Genomic DNA, 24,777 nt, shown 5'->3' on the forward strand with positions numbered 1-24,777 from the left:
GATGTACATAAATGTGATAAAATCAAATAGAAATCGTGAAACCGTTTAATAAATATATTCGGTTATGGTTTCAAAATTGAGACCGTTTAATTAAATGGTTTAATCAAAACCGGATCGTTTAACACCCTTACCTGCATGGTAGCATGGCCCCTATACTAGCATTGTGTCAATCACAACCCTCGCAAAAGGATCAACAGAGGTGGGATTTTCACATTTCAAGGGGTGCGGGGTGATCATTTTGCCCTCAATATTTGTGTCTAATGCAAACACAAATGAAACGTTACATGGCAGTGGGGGAAGCTTCATGTAACCAGGGTTTTCCCTAGGGCCTAAACCCTAAACTCGAGTAGGTTCGAGGGTTTCCTCGTTAACAAAAAGGTAAAAAAAAATCTCATTTGATATATCTAAGGGTAACCTACTTGTCTTTTATCACAGGATAGATCCTCTATATGCGCTAGATAAATTGGTCTTAATCTGTCACTCTCAAACAAATTGGCATACTCAAATTGGACCACAGAATAATCACCGGAAGAATATTGAATTTAATTTTCGACCCTTGGGAATCTCTACTTTTCCATTGGTCGGGGCGTGACAGTTATTTCGCATGCCCTGTGTCTAAGCATAGAATCCACAAGTCACTTTTCCCCCCTTTTCTTTTTACTCTTTTAAATCATAAATTACAAATCAACAAAGATAAGCTTAAACACACGGAATGGGATTTAAATCCTCTCCAATTGCCCAACAGTCCGAGCTCATTGACTTTTTGTCCCTTTCTTTCTTCTCAAGCTCGACACCATTGAATATCCGAGCTGCCAAGTATCGACATCTCCACCCCAAACTACACCGCACTGCAGCATTGGGAATTAGAGAGGATTTTGTTCCCACGGAATGCTACCTATACTAGCCAGACACAAGGATCAATCATTTGTGGTTAATCTTATGTGTACGCAACAGCTTAGTTTGGTAACGGTATGCAATAATCCTCCAAAACTGACGCCAATTAAGATCCACTAGTATGACCCCAATAGTGGAAGTCGATGTCTACTTGTAAGACTTTGGAGACCCAACATTATTGAATCTTATCTTTGAGCGTCATCAGCGCAGTTGTGGCTATGGATTGTTTCACTCCATCATCGCTTTCGATCACCACCGACAACAGGATGTGTCAATGGGCCCACGCTGTCAATCCCATTGCTAATGACTCCATTTACAACCACAGATCGTCTTCTTCACGTGCTCTCCATGGTCAGAATGGGTGACCTTCAAAAGATTGTGGCGACTAAGAGCCAAAGATACATGGTGGAATCCAGAGAAATGGGAAGAAAATGGACCGTAAGAAATGGAATAATTTCCCTTTCCTTTTGGAATCACAAATATCTAGGGATGTAAATGAATAGTCAAAATCTGTTTTCGATTTCGTGTCCGTATTCGTTTAGTATTATCCGAATCCGTCCGAAAGCTAAACGGATATGGATATGGATAGATTATAGCTATCCGAAAAGCTATATTTATATGTAAACGGATAAAATATCCGATCTGTTTACCACTATCCGAATCTGTTCGAAAGCTAATCGGATGCGGATGCGGATATAGCACTATCCGAGCCGAATCCGATCCGTTTACATCCCTACAAATACCCTTTTATTTATTTATTTTGTATTTACCAAATATCCTTCAAGATTTCATTTCTTTGGCTGAGAGTCTAGATAGCAGGAAAGTTCTTGCAACCCGAGTCTTGCTCCAAAGAAAGATGGTTTCTCGAGTCTTGCTCTTTCTCAATTCCAAGGGTTGTTGCCTACAAAATAATGTTGTCTGGTTGTGTGGGTACTGCACCATTGGTGTCGGACCAAAAAGGGGACATACATGGACATCAACAATCGGAATTTATTATTTTGGGAGAAAGAACACTAACTGTCTCTCTAGGGTTTGCACATGTGGAGTGGCCAATGAGACAATGCATGATGGCATCATGGGGGGGGGGGCAAGAATTCTACCTTTCCATGGGGTGGGGGATCATTTCACACCCCCATGAGTCTAAGGGTAGGAACCACGTAGATGGTTAGTATTCTTTAAGCATGGATCATGCCCTTGTACCAGTACCATCCAAGGCCCTCCAGGGCCACTCATATGGAATCCACCGTGGGATCCACAGGAGGAATGGATTACATGTGAGTGGTCCTAGAAGGCCTTAGACGGTACTTGTAATAGGCCATGATAGAAAAGAAAGGAAAAAGGGGGAAGAACTCTCAAATCCCCTTTCCCCGGCAACTTACGTCTCCCCTTTCAATCCAAGAATGAAACAAGGAGGCTATGATTAGCAATTAATATTTTTTAAATTTTTTGTTTTTAAATAAAATCTCGGGAGACGTTTTTTTGGTTACAAGGCATGCACAGAACCGGTCGTGTAGAGAACCTTTGGCCTAAAATCCTCTCTCTCTCTTTGATCTTTATCCCTTCCAATTCCCTGCCCAGCCTAGTTCCCCAATGCCTCTAACAAGGTGGGGCGTAATGACCACCCTATCCCTGCCCAAACACTCTACCTAAGTGGGTCCACCCCCCCCCCCCTATTAGAGGCAATGGGGAACTAGGCTAGGCTGAGAACTGGAGGAGATAATTATCCCTCTCTCTTAGGAAACAAATCTTCTTAATCTCTCTCTCTCTCTCTCTCTCTCACATCTTTATCCCCTCTAGTTCCCTGCCCGGCTAGTTCCCCAATGCCTCTAATAAGATGGGGCATAATGACTACCCTACCTTTACCCAAACACTTTGCTCAGGTGGGATCCACTCCCCCTTATTAGAGGTACTGGGGAACTGACCGAATAGTGAACTGAAGGAGATAATTTTCCCCCTCTCTCTCTTAGGAAACAAATCTTTTTAAATTCCCTCCAATTGTTCTCTCCCTTATTTTAACATATTCTCTCTCTCACCTTTTTTCCTTACCATCCCCTCTACTCCTTTTTAATTATCAAACCCGGGCAAAATAAGGGAGCATTAGTTGGAATCTATAAACGTAGAAGGAGGTTAATGAATTATAAGAAAAATAAAATAGTCACTTAATTATTTATAAGTAATTGTTTGATCATCAAAAAAAAAAAAATTATATATAGGTAATTCAGCCAGGTTGGAACCATTTAGGTGGTTCAAGAAAATATATTGTAGTAGTAGTCTTATCACATTTAAATTAGGGTTGTAAACAGATCGGATTCGGCTCGGATAGTGCTATATCCACATCTGCATTCGATTAGCTATCGGACGGATTCGGATAGTGCTAAACGGATACGGACATGGATACGGATCGGATATTTTATCCGTTTACATGTAAATGTAGCTTTTCGGATAGCTATAGTCTATCCGTATCCGCATCCGTTTAGCTTTCGGACAGATTCAGATAATGCTAAACAGATACGGACACGGATACGAAAACGGATTTCGGCTATTCATTTACACCCCTAATTCAAATACAACCTTATGAGCAAGTTGGGAAGCCACTTGAGTAGAAAATGTTCGATCATGGAATACTTGAGCCCAACTAAATTCAGAAAGAAGAGCAGTAATCTTTGTAAGAATCTTTTCCAGTCTTTCCAAACTTTGCCTGCTTTCTCCTCCAGTAATATTATTAGGAACCAAAGTAATGCGTTGAATACCTTCTCTACAAGCAAATTCCAACCCACAAAGAATGGCTTTTGCTTCTAATTCAATTTTATCTCATGCTTCTAATTTCTTCCCTTCGATTGCAACAAAAAGTGACCTCTAAAATTTGTTAGATATCCCCCATAAGAATTTTTTGGATTGCAATAAAGAGCAAATACACGTACTACATAGCTTGGCGGGTACGTGTATGCCAACTCTGGAATTATTTGATCACACGATGTGAAACTTCTCTACATCAATTTAAAATAATAAAAGCATTAGTACGTACTGTCTCTCTCCCCTGTTGGATCCAGATATGATCCTTTACTGTCGAGTTGCCCTGTCCTGCCCACAGACACAGCAAGGCATGCAATGACCGCCTTACCTCTGCTTGAGCACCTTGCCCAAGCAAGGGTAACTCGGTAGTAGATGATCCAAATTGCTCCAATGTCCCCCCTTTGCAACCACACACATGTAGGAGCAGGAAGGGCTGTCCCGTCCTATCGTACAGACACAACAAGGCGTGCAATGACCTCCTTACCCCTGCTCGAGCACCTTGCCCTAGTAGGGGTAAGACGATCATTGCATGCCTTGTTGTGTCTGCGCAGCACGGCAAGACAGGGCAGGTTGGCAGTAGATGATTCAAATTGCTCCCGTGTCTCCCCTTGCAACCACACACATGTAAAGGGGGTGAAATGACCACCCCACCCCTCCTGTTGCATGCCCCTACGCAACCCGGGAATCTAAATTGATGAGACAGATTTGGACCCTCCATGGGGTGTAGGATCCACATCTAGTGTGTAGAGCCCACACCCCATGGAGAGTTTGGATCTATCCCAACTTGATCCAAACTAGTGACGGGGCAGCAAAACCTTCCCTTAATATTAATTAATATAGGGGCGTTGTTGTCTGTGCCGCAGCAGTTGGGCACATTGGGGGTGGGTGCAATGACCACCCTGCCCCCCCCCCCAAGTGGCAGGCCCATGTGCCTGGGCGCAACTTGTGCTGCGGCACAGAGAACATTCTCCCATTAATATATCTGAGTAAGTCAGTAAGCAATTCAGATCGTCTACGACGTGCTGCCCGTACGTATCAGCTTGTGCGGCCCAAACACATTGCCGCAAGTAATGTCTGCCTTACCCCTATCCGAACACCTTGCCTGAGCAGGGGTAAGGCAGACATTGCGCAAGGCGATGTGTTTGGGCCGCACAGGCCGCTACAGGCAGCGCAACGTAGATCATCACGATCCATAAGTAAGTAGGTAGAAATACAATACAAAATAATACCTGCAGTAGATGTTTGAGTGAGCACAAGCTCTCCGTATATAAACTGAAGGGTAAACGTCTCTCATTCTCGCAAATACATTCACTAACATTTGCAGTTTGGAGACGGTAATAGAACGACAATCCCTCGGCCGTATCAATAAGCACCTTATTCCCATCATCTTGTATGCCCTTGGGAACATAGTTCCCGCTAAAGCTACGGTATCGATCATCCAAGGTACTCAGATCAGTACTATACTCTTTTACCCATGTCAGCGGCGGCGGCGGCGGCGGCGGCGGCATCGTCGTCGTCTCATAATTGTGGTCGTAGGCTGCTGCTTTCTTCAGCATCCATATTTCCATTTTACCACCACGTGAAACACATGAAAGGGAGAGTAGCCCTCTCAACTCCGCCAATCGGAGACCCCAGCGAGGACGATAAGTAGATGTAGTAAGATGAGAACAATCTGTAGGAGGTGGAACGAAGCTAAATTCTTCACTCTCCAAATTGAACGCCAAGATTGTGTGTTCGATATCATCGATAGGGTATCCCGAACCCTTTCGGTCGATCAGCCAATGAATAGCTCCGTCCACGAAAGCTGGACATGCATTGATATTGCTCAACACGGCAAGGATGAGAATTTCCAATTAGTTTCCAAGACCAAGGATGAGAAGCATAAGAAGAAGAAGAAGAAGAAGAAGAAGGAGAATCCTTTGCCATCCCCAAAGTGAAAACTTTACATTGTCCATAATGATCCAATTTAACGACCTTATACTCATCGGTAGACTCTACATATCCAAAACCAAAATTGTAAAGTGGTGGCAATGTACGTTATGAGTTCATGTGTACTTGGATTGGATTGCAGACATGAACTCCATCAATGGTTCGAAAACAGATTAGTTCGAAACATGTGTACATAACATGAAAGGTAATAAACTATTCTTTGTCGACCACAGATCGAGTTTTCTGCTTAACAATCTGCCTTCCATGTGGAAGGAAGATTTGAGAAGAATATGTGGTGAATAATCAATACCAAATTCTTCCTTCTTCGGAGGAGGGTTAAGTGATAAGGAAAAGAGAAGAGGTGGTTTGGAGTTGGATTGTTGAGAATGAAGGTGAATGAGAAGAGGATCCTCATTGAATATGATATGAAGCCGTCTTTTACTTACGCACCTGAACCTGAAGAGGGACTTCACGGGGAGTCGAGAAAACACTTTGATCAACACCTTCACCACTATTAATGATGATGATGATGGATCATCATCATCATCTTCACGCCTGATTATCGGACTACCATCTCTGCTGTTAGTCATCTTCGATCTCTAGAGTGGATCTAATAATTAATACTGCAACGAAGATATCTATGTCTTCGCTGAATCAGTTTTGCCTTTTATTTATAGGTTTGAATTCCTTACATAATACGTATGTGAGAGGGAGATGGATTGATGAGGAAACTGTGATAGATTAGGAAGCTAACTAATGGGAATATTTTATAGGAAAAAGTTTTCTGTCCGGGAGTGTGGCCTACGCCAACACTCTCATGAGTCTATCTCTCTCCTCCCCATGTGACAAGACACCTCTGTCGCGTTGTTTTAAGGAGGAGAGAGATAGACACATAGGAGTGCTGGCGTAGGGCCACACTCCCGTACAGAAAACTGCTTCCCTATTTTATATTATAAATTAATAAAACTCTAAGAACCAATGAAAAAATAAATAAAAAGTTTTGATTTTTTACGTTTGGTGAAATTTTAAAAAAACAAAAAAACCGCGAGCCAACGAAGAAGAAATTAAGCTAGAAAGGAGCAATTTAGATCGTCTACGGCGCAGCTGCCCGTAGCGGCCTATGCGGCGCAAACTGGGCTGCGTGTGCAATGACCGTCTTACCCCCACTTGGGCAAGGCATTTGGGCAGGGGTAAGGCAATCTTTGGGTGTGTGGCTCAGTCTGTGCCACTTAGGCCATTACGGGCAACGCGCCATAGAGGATCTGGATCCAAAAAGGAGAGAAAACGAAATGTTAAAAGAATTAGGGAAAATTTCACGGACACCCCCTAAAAGTATCCAATATCTTATAAACTTATCAAACTTGGTCAAAATGTCATAGACACCCCCTATTTTTAAGCATTTATTTCAACTTAGTCCACTCCGTTAGTCTCTGTAGTTAAGTGTCTATTAATTCTTTTTAAATGATGAAATTACCCTGTGAAATCTCCATAATACTCTTAAGGGTAAAATCCCAAATACAAACCACCATTTCTTCTTCTTCTTCGTTTCTTTCTGCTCCACCGCTGCAACCTCCGACCACCACTGATTCAAGAACAAAAAATGAGTTTGACAAGCAAAGCTTGGATCGTGGCTGCAAGCGTTGGGGCTGTGGAAGCAATGAAGGATCAAGGGTTCTGTAGATGGAATTACACCTTCAGATCCCTCCATCAACACGCCAGGGACAATTGCGGATCTCTTTCCCAGGCCAACAAATTTCTCTCTTCTTCCTCTTCTACAATAACGACGTCTAAGAAGATGGTTCCGAGCTATGAAAAAATGAAGCAATCGGAAGAATCTCTCAGAATAGTTTCATCTAAGACTCAGAGCTTGCATTTCATACAAGGTTGAAGGAGCAGGGTGGGGTGGAGTTGCAGGAAAGAGGTTGCAAGAGGAGAAAGAAGAAGAAAAAGTCCCATGGCCCCCCTTCCCTGTTCTTGCTTCTTTCGCTGTCAATCAAAGAGAAAATGAAAAGATTTTCAAATGTTGGATTTGGATTTGGTTGAGTGGGAGAGATGAAGAAATAAAAGAGGTTTAAATGGGGTGTTAGAGAAGAAAATGGGACCTGTGATGGTATTTTGGATTTCAGGAACCAAAAAACAAATAGAAACAATGGAAGAGAAAGTGGGTCAGTGGGTTCAATGGTATCAGTTGAATTGGTCTGATTCCAGATCAAATGATACTTTTTTGGGATTTTCACCATCTCAAGACAAGTGCAGTGGTCACTGTTTGATGCATTTTAAAGGTGGTAGTGTATCATACTTAAGAGGATAAAGTTCTCTTTTTTTCTTTTTTTTTTATTCAATTTTTTTGGTTTAAAAAAATCACTTTTGATCATACCTATAGATCCATTTCAGTGTTGTATTGATATTATACTTGGCCGATATCAATACAATATAGAAATCTAAAACCATGCACCAAATATTATAATTATTTTTTGGTGACGTTCTCTGTGGAGAGTGTGGCCCTTGCACACACACGGTAGCCAATGTGAGCATGCATGTTGGCATCATAGGGTGGGGTGACCATTTCGCCCCACTCTATATTTGGAAGGCAGTTCACTTCCCCCACATGAAACATTTCTACTATTTTTAGGGGAGTGGGGTTCCCTTCTGAAGGGATGCTTATACTGGCTTGGGATTCCTCTCTTTTGTTTCGAGTCAGTTACAAAGAAGGGCAACCTGTTTTGTTGCCAGCCTCACTGTATGCCACAGAAGCCAACAAGTTTTTGAAGGTATTATTCATGTCTGAATTACAAGAAACCTCCCAATTTATCAACCTTCCTTCCCAGGTGAAGGCGCAAGATACCTGGCAACAAGAAGCCTATGCCCTTATTAGCTGCGCACTTGGTGAGTTTGTTACACTTCAGAGCCATTGCATGGGAGCAGTTAAGTGCAAACCCATGTTGAGAACTAGTCACACTAAAAGAGCCAAGAAAATGTGACGTTCTTCGGTTAGAACCCCATTTGAATGATACCATTTTCTGCACTATCATTGACGGAAGTTTTCTTTCACCCACAGTAGAACCACATGTGAATGATATCATTTTCTGCACTTGTTGAGTTTGTTACATTCCCACCTCTGCATTGAGAAAGTCAAAACTCCATCCATGGTGAAGGAATAGAGATTGGGCTACTCTCCCATGCGGCACGGTGTGCAGCATGCGGCTGGGGAGTCTCCAATCCACACGCCAGCACATAGGGATGTTTACTGGCGTGTGGCTCAGGGTTTCCTAGCCGCACGATGTGCGTTGGAGAAGAGCAGATGAAAGGAAACTCAGTTCATATATATTTTAGAGTTCAAACTCTCAAATGCTTTTTCAATTTCATACCCCATTTATGCCTTAACAGGTGTTTGCACAAGAAAAGGCTTGGTTTTACTAAGCGGTATCGGGATCGGTCTCGGCCGATACCAATCAGGATGGCCCTAAATTGAGTCAGATCGGACAGATTTACCCTTGTTGTACTTATAAAAAAAAAAAGGATTTTTTATTTTTTTTTACCATTGGTGCATACTGATCCACTGATATGAGATCGACCTGGAACCGGTATTGCCATCTGACAATTCTGATACAAATCAGATACCAACTCCTCAAACCATGGGAAGCAGGCACAAAGAAGTCAATCAAAATAGCATACCTTAAAATTAAAAATAAAATAAGAAGTAAATAAGAAGGCCAAACAAATTATGCCAAAACTGTTAAAACTTCTTCAGGTCTCAAGATTCTTCATTGACCAAATCAAAAGTATCAAAGAATCTCAGCTCCACATTCTGTCCATATCTGGTTCATCCTTTTGAGCCATATCACATCCTGCAGGGAGGCCCCTTAGACGTAAAGGGAAAACCACTAAACAAACTCAGAAAGAATCAACTACAAGAGTACCCCTATACCTGTTATGCTCCTTGGACTATTTACAAGTGGTATTCAAACTCTTATTTTTGCAACTTTGGCCACAGAAGAGAGGTTTGTGTTTTCCTATGGAAATAATCTGAATCTCGTGGGTAGCCGTCATCATCCACAATATAATGAGCCTTCCCATAGTACCGATTTATGGTGAAACTCTGCTCCATAATATCATTCAAAATTAGCATCTCAACATAACATATGATACCATATCTCAATCAAAAAATGCAACACAAACTATACAATATATAATGCAAGAATTATGTGTACTAGAAGCAAAACTAAATACTTCCATTTCATTCCTATATCCCAAAGAGAATACCTTTCTGCAAGGATAAGTATGCTCTTTTCTCCACAGTATCTAAATCTCGACCATTTCCCATACATTAGTGACTAGACAGACCTTTCTGGTTCTCATGAATGTACTTCATGGTATCAGTCGCCGTCGATCTTGATACCAATACTATATCAGCCGTAACAGGATGTATCAGTATCGATTCCAGATCAAAACAGCATTCATCAAAAAAATACATCAGAACCATATCGGGTGATTCGTCTAGGTCAGGTATTGGTCACAGTCAAAAACTGTATCGGCCGATCTGATACCGATTACTAAAACCATGACGGAACCCAGTAACTCGGGCAATTTGTGTATGGAATGCACAAATGCATTCATTGGCATAGAAAAAGGGCTAGATTAAGACCAAGTGCACGTCACAAACCAGTCTCAACTGGAAATAAGAGGTTTTCCCAACGAGCATGATGTGTTTCTCCAAAAGCTTTGTTAAATCAAGCTTCAGGAAGCTGATTTCAGAACAATAAAAAGGAAGATTCTGCTTCAACCAGAAGCTAGGGAAAAACATTTACTGGCTAGCAGAAGGGTCAGGGCTACCGGCTATCTAAGAGTCTGGAAGATAAACTAGGGTTCAGTGCCATTCACTATTTTTCCCAATGGCAGTTACACCCAACAAATTGTATTGCACAATTTCCTCAGTATAATCACAATAGAAAAATGAATAGTTAAAACAGAATAATACATAATGAACATAACCAGATGAGCTAGGGTACTCAACTAGTTTCCCAATTATAATAGTAAAGCATTTGATCATATTTAACTGCAAGGAAATGTTGAAGGGAAGGGTCATGTTTTAGCCTCAAAGGAGAATAGAGAGGAATAATAATTAATAATAACGTGTATTATAAAAAAAATAAATGTATACATGCATGAAATGTGTGGTTGGGTTTGGTTTCACCTAAAAACAAAAGTTGAACATCTGCACAGATTCGTCAAATCCAAATCCAACTGAATAATTCAAATACAGTTTACATATGCAAGTAAACCAAAAAAAATATTAACAATTACTGGAAGTCTGGAAGAACAATTAAATAAGGAGACACTGCACCTCCTAGTTTACATCCAGAACAGCATAGAGATAAGTGTGTATTTCTCGGTATGCTTGTACTCAGAAAGGTTATCGGTGTTATGATCATGTCATGAGTCAGCGATTTGTTAGTGCTGATGTTACCTTTTTTGAAACTACAACATACTTTTCTAAATCCTATCCCATTTTTTAATTTGTTATTGTTTCTCATCTTCCACATTTATTTCGCAATTTTGCTTTTTCTTTATCTACTGTGTCTGTACCTATTAAGTACCAGGATGCATTATCGCACCCTAGTTGGAAGAATGCTTCGAATGTAGAAATGGATGCCTTGTTGGATTCATAGTTGTCAAAGCACTAGGCGATCCAAGATGTTCGAGGGCCAGCTAAGCGCTTAGGCGACAAGGTACCCACCTAGGCGTCACCTAGGTGCTTTAGTATTTTTTAATGTATTCTCCTAAGATTTTTTATAATTTCAATCTTAAAATGTCCAGATATACTTTGGAACCCTTACTTATACACTAATTTTTTACTCTTGTGCTTTTGGTTATAATAAAATAGAATATTAATTAATATATAAAATTAAATAAACAAACATCTTACTAAAGAAAGGGGGGGTTGAGAGCAATCTCGATGTATTATGCCACAAATACTAATTAAAGAAGGGGGGTGCTATGTGCTTGACTTGGATACAAGGGAGCCATGCATGTGAGTCGCGTACGAGTCCTAATGTGTGTGGAATAGTAGTTCGGCTAATATGAGGTGTAAGGTAGTTATAACTGGTTAGAGGTTGTAAATAAATGGAGACATGTTCTTAGTTAGTAAATTCGCATATTATATGCGTACCCAAACGTATATTTGAAAAAAAAAACACATTTTTCTGTATGAATCCACTAATACGCTTTTATATGCGCCTTTTAAGGTTCAGAGTATTAAACACAAATAAAACGCGAATTATAAGTTTATGTTTAAAAAAAATATAAACTAATAGTTTGATTCGATTCCCTTTGCCCTAACCCCCTAAATCCCTGAGGCCTCGTTTGTTTGACATGGACTTAGGTAGGTGGGAAAATGCTAATGTGACACTTCAAAATCCCACCTCAACCTTGTTTGTTTAACCTGGGGTGGTGAACTTACAAAAGCTCAAGGAACATCATTAAATACTTTGTCTGCTAATGTGGCACTTGAAAATCCCACCCCTATGCTATCCAAAGTCCTAAAAAAATAAAGGACTTTGGTTACCGTTCATGGGGAAAGTAAAAATCCCACCCCTACTCCCCAACCTACTACACCGTGGGACCCAGTCCCACAACATTCCTACCCCATCCTCCCCGTCAAAAAAATAAGGCCTAATCAACTTATCGACCTCGCCCTTCAGGTTCACAATACGAAACCAAGCACGGAAGCAGATCACTTGGAGTTGGATTTTGAAACCCTAACATTGTCCCCTTCTTCTCCGGCTCTGGCGACTGAAGCTTCAGATTTTAGAACTCCATTAGTGATTGCAGCAACGGAAGGCGACCGACGACTCACTACTCCTCTTCTCCGGTGAGACCCTACCCCAGTGCCCCCTTTCTCTTCTCCATCAAGTCAATCATGGCCTCTTTCTTGTAAGTTTTTTCTCAAATGGACGCATCTCTCTCTCTCTCTCTCTCTCTCTCTCTCTCTCTCTCTCTCTCACACACACACACACACACACACACGCACACACACACACACACCAACGATGCTCTATGCTCAATTTTAAAGAGCCTTATCTTTTTTAGAGCTGCTACCCTCTTTGCCAGTTTTGGTGAATGAATGAAAACTCCATGAATTTATATGTTGGTTTCTTTAAATAACAAATATCTTATTAAAGAAGGGGAGTTGAGAGCATTCTCAATGGATTCTACCATAAATACTAATTAAAGAGGGAAGTTGAGAGGATTCTTGATATTGATGGATTCTAGAAGCAAGGATAGGAGGGTAGGGGAAATAGCAGAGCAAAAACCACTCGTCCGCCTAGAAACATGTTCTATTCACAATGTCGAAATAATCACCACTTTGTGGCTGCCTGTTTTCAATGACATTGCGATAGCCTTGAAGGGAGTAGCAGCAGCGCTAGAACTCAAACAGGTACGCTCTCCCCTCTATTTTTTTTTTTCTTTTAAGGTAGCGATGATGGAGTGGCGGTGGCCACTACAACTTCTCTTCATTGGCAGCAATTGTTGTAGGTGCCACTGCTACTGCTTCTTCAATCTTCTTATTCTTCCAGCTCCCCCTTCCATCTTCATCTTCTTCTAATTATGACGCTGCTGCTATTGCTACCATGGCGCTAGGGAGAGCATGTGCCACCGAGGCCAAAGCACCTTGGAGAATAAGGCGGCAGCTTGCCTTGACCTTACTAACTTAACCCCAAAAAAGGAGCTTGTGCGAATTGTTGGGTGTGCACAAACAAGTACCTACTAGATGGTTCGATTGAGCGTCTTAAAGCTCGCTTGGTTGCCAAAGGGTATACTCAGATGAATGGGGTTAAACTATTTTGAGACATTTCCTCTAGTGGCTCGTCTTAACTCTGTTCGTGTACTTATATCCATGGCAATTAATATTGACTAGCTCTGTTTTAGCTGGATATCAAAAATGATTTTATCTATGGTGATCTTGAGGAGGAGGTATATATGGAGCATCCTCTGGGTATGTAATGTAGTTCTACATTGGTAGAACACCAACTAGAAGCCAATAACCAGGATCTGTTCTTAAATGGGTAATTCGGTTAGGTCAAATATGTGAAAATTGTAAAATTAGGGTTAGGGTTTGATGGGACCTAGGGTTAGATGTTAGGGTTAATTTAGGAGTGTGTGGATTATATGGGAGAGAAGAGATGTTGAAAGTTATTGTTAAATCAGATGCCTAAATCTGAAGTAATTGAGGAATCCTAGTAGACATAGGACTGGGGTAAAAGGGTAATTTCAGACAATTAGCTGGGTGGATGGTAATGAAATTTGGATAAAGTCTCTCTTAGGGTTTGAGGAAGATTCGATCAAAATTTAAGCAGGTTCTAACGGTTAGATTTGGCTGGGCAGAATTCTCGCGAAACTCACCTTACATGTAACCTTCTAGAAGGAAAGAAGAATAATTGCAGAAGTTCAATTTCAGGCTTACTTGTTGTTTGAAAATATCTTGAACCTTGCAAAGAAATTCCAACAACTGAATATGTTTCTTCAAGAGATCGGCTATGGCAGAATTGAAACTTGAGTGGAGTTTGATTGGAGATCGATGGAGGGGGTTGGGGAAGGGGATGGCTATCTCAGCTCGCCCTGGGCATCTCACCCAACCTATCTTAGGATTTTTAATAAAGGCCAAAGCCAATATTTCATTAATCAAATTTGTGTTCAATGCTAGCCTCCCTAAAAAACTGATATAAATGACTCAAAAATAGACTTAGACACTAAAAGGAAAGGCCTAACCCTATCCTTAACTAATAAGGTAACCTAAATTGACTAAGAAAATGAAATAATAAAGAAAACAAACTCAAAATAGGACTCTAACTAAACTAAGGAAGTAAATCCCATTTTCCTACTTTCTACCCATATTTTAGGCCCATTAAAACTGGCCAATTACAAAATAAACCTATGGGATCAAAAGCCCAACACATATATAACCCAACCCAAATCTTATTTCCACTAAAATAAGCCCTAAATGACCTATTTACATCAGTATGTATCTCAGGGGGAGAATGCGTCCAAGGTTTGCCGTCTTCATAAGGCTATTTATGAGCTGAAATAGTCTACTTGTGTTTGGTTTGACAAGAAGGTGGGCCTTGGTGCAATAGTAAGGTTGCTCCATTGTGACCACATGGTCATGGGTACGAGTCTGGAAACAGCCTCTCCGCTAAAGCAAGGGTAAGGCTGCGTACATTATGACCCTCCCCAGACCCCGTAGTGGTGGGAGCCTCGTGCACTGGGTATGCCATGTTTTTTTGTTTGGTTTGACAAGTTCAATAAAGTTATTGGTGGTATCGACTCACTTAGTGCTTCTCTAATCACTCTGTATTTGTTCATCATCATGGTTCCAAGGTCATCATTCTTGTTGTATATGTTGATGATATTATCATTTTTAGTAATGACTCTTCTGATATTGAACATTGTCAAAGGAATATTTACATCAACATTTCTAGATGGAGTTGGAGATACTTAGATATTTCTTGGGAATTGAAGTTATTCATAGTAACAAAAGTGCTGGTTTGTTTCAGAGAAAGTTTGTGATTGATCTTTTATTTGAAATTGGCATGTTGGGTAGTAAGCCGGTTGGTTGATAACCTTGTGGATCCTCATCTAAAACATAGGGCATGTGATGACAAAGAATTTGTGGATAAAGATCAATAAAGGAGGCTGGTTGGAAAGCTTATTTATTTGATTGTTACTCGTCCAAATATTTTCTTTGTTGGTGTAATCAAATTGACTACGAACCAGGATACTAATGGCTATGAGGCTTAGGTAAGTGATAGTTGTAGTGTCGATAGTAGGTTTCAATGGAATGGTTAGGGGCTGGTTTTAGTGGTGATGAAAGAGAGTCGACAGGGTTTGATCGAGGGTTGATAGATGTTATCGGCTAAGGCTTTTATGGATGATTGGGAGGGCTTTGAAGGTGGATTTATGGTGAGCAACAGCCAATAGTAGCAAAAAAAAAATAACAGTGAACCAATAGTAAGAAATGATGGAGGAAAAAAGGAAATAAGATATATAAGATAACCCAACCTTTGGAGATCCACCCAAGGCCACTTGCTAACAAGTAATGAACTCAAAAGGAGATTGATTCTGTTGGTTGTAATTCATGGTTGCAATGACCAGCCATGATCTTTTTATATAGCATGAGGATAGAGACATAAATGCCTATAGGTTACAACCACCAATGACTTTAGGTTACAACCATAAATGCCACAAATGACTTTAGGTTATAACCACAATTGACTTTAGGTTATAACCATAAATGCCTAAATACTGATGTGGCTTTATAGATCAGCCTTACATGGTATTAAATGCAATCTAGGGAGGTGGGAAGTCATAGGATTTAGCCACAATATAATAAAGACACTTTAGGGAAACTCAAAAGACAGGAATAAAGAGGGCTAGGGAAGATGGATTAAGAATGGTCTGATCTAGTCCTAGCCCAGGAGGACTAGCCATCGGCTAGGCCTACTGCTACTGGCCAGGCTTGGGCCTGCGCACATAAGTTTTGGGTTTGGCTGCACTTTGTGGGCCTCTAGGATGCCCTGCATCATTTGTTGTTGGTGTCATCAGTCAATTTATGGTGAATCCTAAGCAGGCTCACTTGGATGCTGCTTGTCGCATTTTTAGATATCTTCAAGGTGCTCCTAGGAAAGGGCTTTTTACCGGTGTCGTAGTCATACAAATATAGTGGTTTATTCTGATGCTGGTTAGACTAGTGCTGACGGTAATTGTAGGTCTATTATTGAATATTGTAAATTTGTAGGTGGTAATCTTGTATCTTGGAGGAATAAGAAGCAGACTACAATGGCTCGGCCTAGCACAGAAGCTGAGTATTGCAGCGGAACTCATGTGGAACTAATGTGGCTGAAATCTCTCATTCATGAATTGGGTTTTTCAGTCACTAAACCCACGGAGATGTATTGTGACAATTAGGCTATTGTTTATATTATTAGTAATCTAGTGTTCTATAAGCGGACTAAACATATTAAAATCGATTGCCACTTTGTGCTCAATGCTATCATGCAGAAGCTCATTTCCACTCCGTTTGTTAGTTCCAGCAATCAACTTAGTGAAATATTTACTGAGTCTTTGTTTAAGCCTGCCTTTCAAAGTGGTTCCAAGCTGGGCATTGGAAATGTCTATGCTCCAGCTTGAGGGGAGTGTTAAGTCTTATTAGGTGCTACCACTATTGTAAGGGTGTCTTTGGTAGTATACAGTGAAATATGGATAGTATTGTAATTAGTAGGTTTAAGTTATGCCCTTAGTTATACTTACATCTAATTTTCTATTTAATACAGTGTGGGTATCGGCTACAAGATTAATCTAGCCGAGACTCGTATTTTCTCTCTCTCGGTTTCCTTCTTCTTTCCTTTCTCTCTTTGATTATTCTTCTTCTTTCTTTCTGTCTCCTTTGGGCTTTGGTTGTTGTTTTATTAGAGATAAATATTAAAAAAAAAAGAAAAGGAGGAAAAAAAAGGCTGGAAGATATTGGAAAGGAGATTCACAGTACATGACTAGGCCATAGGGCCAAAGTCAAATATAAAAATGGAACTGGTAATTCAGTTCACAATCACTATGCCATCTTTTGTGAACCCAAGGGCATATGTGAAATATGGAGTATAAGGGAGATTCACATTACATGAAAATTGGAACTCATGCACTGCTGCTTTTGCAGGTAACCCCCCCCCCCCTTTTTAATTCAAATCATGTGAATTGATTATAGTATCATGTATGACTTCGAATAGAGCTGACTGGAGAGAAGGGATACGCGTAACATTGTAGCTGACGCCATTTAGTTGGGATAACGCTATGTAGTTGTTGTATGTGAATTGATGATGAAGGAGCTGATTTGCATGGTCCTATTAACACATTATTTTCTATCCCTAGAAAATAATTATCAAGGTTACTTGTTAAAAATAAAACAAAAAGTCTTAGGCTGAGAGGGGGAGAGAGAGATTCTAACAAGATTGCCAATGACTTGACAAAACAAGGGATGCTTCAGCCTAACTTTGTTTTGCATATGGTATACCTCTGTGAGCTGTACTGTTTTTATGTTGGTTGCAATTGTCATGGGCTAGCTCCTTCAGTTGATTCCTTGTACAGGGCTGTAGGTACCACTGTACTAACATGTAATTCTACCTTCTTATCAATGGAATGTTACTAATCCCCACCACCCAAAAAAAAAGGCTCTTTTCGGCAACTATCTTATGCTTCATTTCACATTTAGTTAGTGCTTCAGATAAACAAAGAGAGCAATGTGGATCAGAAAATCACCTTTACTTTGGATACGTCGGGGGTATCAGGTGTTTGTACAGGATAGAACTTGTAAAACCGCATAGTCTCAAATGCTGCTTTAGTCTCCTCACTCATTTCCTCTAGGACTTTTTTCCGAGCTTCACTTGCCTAAAAATTAAGGAATCCCACGTTACAATACGTAAGATCAGAACTTTAAGTCAATAAAGTTGGTCAAGGTGATATGAGAGAGTGTCCCAGTGCACGAGGCTCCTGCTACTGCAAGGTCTGAGAGGAGCAAATATGCAGCCTTACCCCCTGCTTCGCAGGAGAGGCTGTTTCCAAGTTTTGAACCCGCAACCAACAGGCTGCAATAGCACAACTTAACCGTTATGCGTAGACTCGCCCACTTGGTAAGGCGATATGTGCTTGAAAAATACCTCTTGATTAGCTTTTGCCGCTTCTCTGACTTTCTCCTTGACAAATTCCTGAGCAAAAATGGCAAAGTATGAAAGTTGATAAGAAACAACTAAGAGCCAAGAGATCTATGAAAAGACAAGAAAAAGCCAAGAGTCACATGCTTTCCTTCAACAAAAATACCTTGAAAGCATCTTTCTGATCTTCAGATAATTTTTGCTCTTTAATTAGGTCATCAGTAAATTCCTGGATTTTACATAGACACGATTTAGGCCGAGAGAAATAAGGCAATTGACCAAGAGAAAAGAACAGTTCCTACATACAAGCAACAAAATTGACTGAGCACAGCAATGCTTCCTACATGGGTACTGAAATTGCCGATCTTTCACCCAGGTTATTTCACGTTTGTGACTTACTGATTATTACATTACTCAATCAACAAATATCTACAGAAACTAAGGTCCTCATCTATTGGAAAAAACGGTAGCAGCTTATAAAAGGAAATGCTCAGCATGTAAAATAGATACAGGAGTGTCAGACCACGGCGTGGTAGCCTCATAAATCTCCTGTCACAAAGAAGTTGACTCAGTTGGGGAAATCATCACCATCTGAGCAAAAGTTTCTTTGAATGCTCAAAAAGTTGCAAAGTTCAAAACCAATGGTTAAGTATTGCAGTCTATGCAAGTTTTTCTGATTTTTAAGCAGGTGATCAGGATGAGATAAAAGGCAAATGCACACAAGTAGTTAATCTGTACCTCAAGTTCATCAAATTTCCAGTCAAAATCACAAACGACCTGCAGGAAAGAGATCACAACCAAATATTACTTATTTCAGCTGAATTAAATTCTCTGACAGACCAAGTTCAGTCATCTCCTTTTGCTGCACTTTCACAACCCGCGCGAAGAGGATATTGGTGCAAGTCACACAAGCTTGGCAAAATCATTAGATATCAAAATGATCATTGCCTTAGCATTAAAAAGAGTGTCCCAGTGCACGAGGCTCCCACTACTGCAGGGTCTGGGAGGGGCAAATGTACTCAGCCTTACCCCCGCTTCTTGGAGAGGTTTCCATGTTTCAAACCCACAACCTGATGGTTGCAATAGCGCAATTTAACCGTTGCGCCAAGGCTCATCCAATTTCCTATGCATTGTGTCATCTATTATCTTACAGGTTCTGGTTCAGACGGATATAAGATATCAACAATTGTACTCTGCTCAAGTTCATCCTCCTTCAAAGGCTGGTAGAAATCTGTCGAGAGAACAAAACAAAGTTTCACAAAAGTAAATTCCTCATACAGTGAAAATAATTACATATCACATATTAGTCAAACCAGACCCTGCAGTGCCAGGAGCCTCATGCAATGGGTACGCATTTTTAGTCAAATCAGTTGAAACCATTCAGTCATTAGAAGAACCTATTGAACCAATCCACTATGCAGTCAGATGAAGGTCCACATGAACCACAGGATTTTTTCCCGTCTCTTTTCCCCTCCTTAGAGAGAGAAGGTGGTCAGGGACAAGTGAAAAGACAAACTTCAGCTAAACAAGAATCGCAAAAGGGTCAGAATCAGGACCACAATATCAAGCAGAGGGGAATATGGATTTCTATAACAAGATCTGGAAGACTGCTGAAACCTCCAGAAAGTGTAGAAAGCATAGAACAAGTGAAATAACTAGTATTCCTAAAATTATGTAATGCTTAATTATTGAAGTCCATCTAATCTAAAAAAGACTTAAAGAAGCCAAATCAGTTGCCTGAATCATTAATGTGGAGCAGCTATTTCAACTGGAATCCAACTAGAATTAAAGCTACAAGAAATTTTCCCCATCTCAATATATCACACATCACTATACCAAGTAATCATATAATCAAGAGTAAGAGATCATCCATTACCATTATATGTTCAAATTTGACTCTACAAGCTAAAGGAGAAAATAGAATTTGAGGCCTCACAGAGGGGTACCAACTAAAATTACAGATAGTAACATTCATAGTGCCAGGGCTTCAGACCGGCTAAGTACTACCTAAAAGAATAGATTATTAAAGTTGCAATGGGGAGCAAACGATGCCTAGATAAAAATAAGATTTTTAAGAAACTTACAAGGTAGACAATACTGATACTTCATGATATGCTCCAGCTTCAGGTTTCTCAAAGCAGCCCTGCAGTATACAGATTCAAGGATAAGATTTCCTTACAACAGTGACAGCATAGAAGGTTGAAGACACTAACAGGCTAACAGCACCGAAAGGAAGCTTTCAAAGCAACCTTAAAAGGATGCAGTAAAAGGAAGACAAACATTAAGATCATTCCAAGCTATGCATTCAGAAGCTGATGGCATATCACGTATAAATTAAAGTGAAATGATAAGGAAGTTAGTTACATACAACTGAATCAAGCAAGATAATGGGAACCGATGAGGAGAAAGCTTGTTGGTCTGGTTACTAAAGGATTTCTATGATTGACGCAAACATGGCCTGTTTTGTGATCCCATGTGCTTAGCAAAACTGAGCCACAATAGGAAGATCCAAGACATAAGCAGTTCCCAGCCAGACAATATAATGTAGAAATCAACTCCAAACAGGTCAATATGACATGCCATTCCACATATGAACTATTAAAGAAAATTCTGTAGTTTTTTTTGGGTGATCGGAAAAATATCCAACAAAGCACAGATTCAGAGCAAGAAAAGGAAAAAAAAATAAATACATGGAGAAAGCTCCACAACAAAATCAACAGCCTATCCTTACAGCCAAATCAATCGGAAGAGGAAACAAAAGAACGGCAAACCAATACAACTTATCACCTGAGCTTATTTCAAGAGGACGAAACCAACAGAGGAGGGAACCACAAGACTGACCAAGATAAACAAAGGCCTTACCAAAAACAACCCAACACCGCTACTATCATCTTTTCTTCTTCTTCTTCTTCTTCTTCTTCTTTTTTAGAAGACTTCTCCTCGATATGGAAGGTCCTCACCATGAGGAGAACAGGGATTAGACGACTCGCAAGCTTCGTCAACGAAGCCATCATTGTCCGTACCCCTCTCAACAATCGGCAAAGAAGAACCGGATTTTAAATTATGAATTCTGCTGCTTCTGCTGCAATCCTGACTATTAGAATTACAAGTGGTGGCAACAACATCCATAAAAGTGGTGGGATGACTGGTTGGGCCATGGACAAAGAGCTGCCCCCCGAACTAGCATTACAACAACCAATAGTAAAAGCAACATCACTACCAGCCTCACTACCCTTTGAAACAATATTAAACTCAGATGAAGCATCACCCACTCCCACTTGTAATCATATTATTAGTGAAATCATTGTTTATGCCACCCGCCCCCCCGCATAGAATCAATAATTAAACCAACAAATAATAAACTCCCACTAGTACTCACTTCATTGATGGCACCAAGCTCGAACTGTTAGGGAAGGGTAACTTCAATGTATACATCAACACTCCCTTGCACGTGCAGGCCAAGATCCCATGGCCCTTGCATATAGCTCACGTGGCATTTCCTGCACGGCACCAAGGGAGAAGAAATGTCGGGAAAACTCTTCTGATGTACTTCCCAGGAGTTGAACACTTGACCTCCTTGCCTACTATGATACCATGTTCGCCACCATTTCACCTAAAAGCTCGAACTGTTAGGGAAGGGTAGCATCAATGTATACATCAACAACATTCACATCACGGACAGGGGTGCATGGTGCAACGTTCTCATTGAGGATTGAGGCGCACTCAGGAACATGCTTATCAGAACCCAACTGAGCAGCTAAAAAAAAAACCACGACATCGTTTCCATACTGATGACCTCCACCATCGAAAGCCAAATGAGAAGGACTAACCTCCTTGTAGACACCAATTTTTGTCACCACCTTTGGCGAGGATGACAACGAGACACGGACAATGGGTGACGTACCTTTCCTCCACCCAGATCCTAAATCACCTAACCCATGGGCCTAGAGACCATTTGAAACCAAACAATGGCCCAGTTGGGCCCAAAAAATGAAATGAGGGGAAGTACACTGTCCACGGCACTGTGGAGGGGTCCTATGGCGCCGGGACCACTTTCGACGTCAGCTAGATGACGTCGCCCACGGCGCCGTGGATAAGGCCTCCACGGCGCCGTGGAGGTCATATCCGGCCCAGGGTGGGGATCACCTCCCCCTATAAATAGGATGGTCCCCCTCCCTCCAAAGCAAGTTCTCTCGGGGAGGGAGACCCTCCAGAGGCCGTTTTGCCCCCTTTTTGCACTCTTTTCCCCATTTTTCCCTCTTGTGAGTGTGTGAGTGAGTGAAGTCTTTGGGCGTGGGTAGATCCTTTGATTACCCATTCGATAATAGAGCGATCCCGCTCTTAGATCTTGTTATCTCGTCTGTGCAAGGATAACAAGTGAAACCCTTCGTGACAGACGTTATTCTGTCCATTTGTTCATCGCCAAGCTTCTTAAAAGCGCCATTATTCTGCCCAAAAGGAATCGGCGTCGGTCCATTCGTCCGTCTCTCCTGAGCCAAGGGAATACCTCTACACGGGTAAAATTACTGCATTTTTATCATTTTAATGTAGTCCTTTCGTGTCTCATCGCTTTAGTGTACATTTTGTATATATAATATAGTTTATTATGTCATAATGTAGCATACATGATGCTTCCCCCATAATAAGTAAGAGAGAATATTTATCATTTTGTAGCATCTATTACAGAGAGACCGGTTTAGGCCGGGCGAGTGGGTGTCTAACACCTTCCCACACTCGTAACCTGACCCCTTACCCGAACCTCTGGTCGGACCATATGGAGTCACGTAGCCCGGTTCTGTTCACAATGGATAGGGCTACACTTAATGGGTCCTAGGCCCTAACCCTAGGTGGCGACTTCACATCATTTTTGTATATTTTAATGCATGATCCCAATCCCCCTATATCATTCTACACATTGACAATATTATCCATATTAATACATCTGTCGCCAAAGAGGCTACGGAAACCTCGTAGACCGTGAGGACCATGGTAATTACACTCCTTCAATCCCGTCGCAACAACTGGAGACCGATGGTGAGGGTGGCCCAAGCTTGCACCGATTGCAACCCCAAAAGACGATTGGGATGCAACCGGCCTCCATTTTTTATGAGTATGAACAACCTGATAGCCATCTCCACCTGCTGCAAGGACACCTCCATCTTCAGACTCACAAACACTAGGCTTGATTTGATAGATTTTATTTCATTTTCCTTCATAAACATAAGCTTCTTTCAAAATTATGCAAAACACACACACACTGCACATGTGAATATATAATCATATCACAAGCTACAGGCAAATGAAGGCAATCTGTTGAATTGTTTGGTCACTTCTTTAGTTCAAAAGAAACTTTCTTCAGGCTTCTATTTTAATATAGAGGAATATTTAAAATACCGAAAGATTTGTAACCATGTTACTATTGATATTGGGATGTTTATACACCACATCTTCCAATATAGAAAATGGACTGCAAAGAATATACTATAATTTATCATCAGCCTGATTGAGGAAGTATTCTAGAGAAGAATCTGCAGCACTATTGCAAGGGTCTAAGTTCACTCTTTTCCAATCAGTTTGACTTACCGGTTGAAGATTTCAAGGCATTAGCCAAAGAGTCCGAAAACTTATAGTTGAGGGACTGTGACAAATAAAACTCAAAGTGTATATCTAAACCTTGACTGGAGGGGAATCAAAGACTCACAAATTAAGATATCATATTCCACAAAGCAAAAGAGAAGGGGGAACAACAAGAAAATTTTCTTAACATGAATCTTTAATTTTCAGACATTTCTTGGAGGGAAGTAACAAAAATAAGTAACAAAAATCCTGTATTCATTACTCACTAAACAATTTGAAGGCGACCAAAAGAAAGATGTTAAAGGATTTAGAGATAAACTCTGTGAATTAAAAACTAATATGGTAAATTCTTCTTCAGAGAGGGAGGGGGAGTTTGAATTACTGGGGTATGTTTAAGAATTGTTTTATACCATTTGAGCAGACACAAACTCAATAAAAACACAATCACTATATTCATATAAATATGTTGACAGTTATAAATCAGATAGTGAGTGCATTAATGATTGCAGGTGCCCAAGCATTATAATATACTAATGCGGATAAAAAACAAGTAGTGCATTCAAAGATATAAACACAAAATAATATTGCGCAATTTGGAATATATGAACAGTCAAACTAGAAGTTTAAACCAGAACATGACCAGGATATGCCACAGTGAAATTTACAAGTTTGAGATTTGGTTAGTGTGACCAGTAAAAGAGAATATAAAAACAAAAACAAGGAAAATGAAAGTTAATGTGGCTAAACATAAAAAATGGGAAGCACAATCATGAAGCAATATAGTTCATGGCACATGCCTTCTTTTTTAGACAAAGTACAGTAACAATGGCTGCAATACTCCATGTATATATCATGAAAAGATTTGGCACAAAATAAAGAAACTACA

At 40.5% G+C, this 24,777-nt stretch overlaps 1 protein-coding gene and 1 long non-coding RNA gene across 2 annotated transcripts in view; both read right to left on the bottom strand.

Moving 5' to 3' along the window:
- Nucleotides 1-558: 558 nt before the first annotated feature.
- LOC122646863 lies at nucleotides 559-9,607 on the bottom strand. Its single transcript, XR_006330710.1, has 4 exons — nucleotides 9,537-9,607; nucleotides 7,036-7,044; nucleotides 2,744-2,747; nucleotides 559-569 (listed from the first exon to the last, which is right to left on the bottom strand). It is a non-coding gene; the product is annotated as an uncharacterized LOC122646863 (long non-coding RNA).
- A 33-nt stretch (nucleotides 9,608-9,640) lies between these two features.
- LOC122645331 (protein HEAT INTOLERANT 4-like) overlaps nucleotides 9,641-24,777 on the bottom strand; it is a gene marked incomplete at its 3' end in the record, with an annotated part of 29,243 nt that continues 14,106 nt past the window's right edge. The window contains exons 9-16 of the mRNA XM_043838645.1: nucleotides 20,399-20,457; nucleotides 19,466-19,545; nucleotides 19,053-19,091; nucleotides 18,481-18,543; nucleotides 18,321-18,368; nucleotides 17,922-18,051; nucleotides 10,380-10,387; nucleotides 9,641-9,706 (exon numbers count right to left, since the gene is read on the bottom strand). Of these exons, the coding sequence (XP_043694580.1) occupies nucleotides 9,641-9,706; nucleotides 10,380-10,387; nucleotides 17,922-18,051; nucleotides 18,321-18,368; nucleotides 18,481-18,543; nucleotides 19,053-19,091; nucleotides 19,466-19,545; nucleotides 20,399-20,457 (493 nt within the window). The remainder of the gene's footprint in view (nucleotides 9,707-10,379; nucleotides 10,388-17,921; nucleotides 18,052-18,320; nucleotides 18,369-18,480; nucleotides 18,544-19,052; nucleotides 19,092-19,465; nucleotides 19,546-20,398; nucleotides 20,458-24,777) is intronic.

This window comes from Telopea speciosissima, chromosome 11, assembly GCF_018873765.1.
Source record: "Telopea speciosissima isolate NSW1024214 ecotype Mountain lineage chromosome 11, Tspe_v1, whole genome shotgun sequence".
In the NCBI taxonomy this organism is placed as follows: domain Eukaryota; kingdom Viridiplantae; phylum Streptophyta; class Magnoliopsida; order Proteales; family Proteaceae; genus Telopea; species Telopea speciosissima.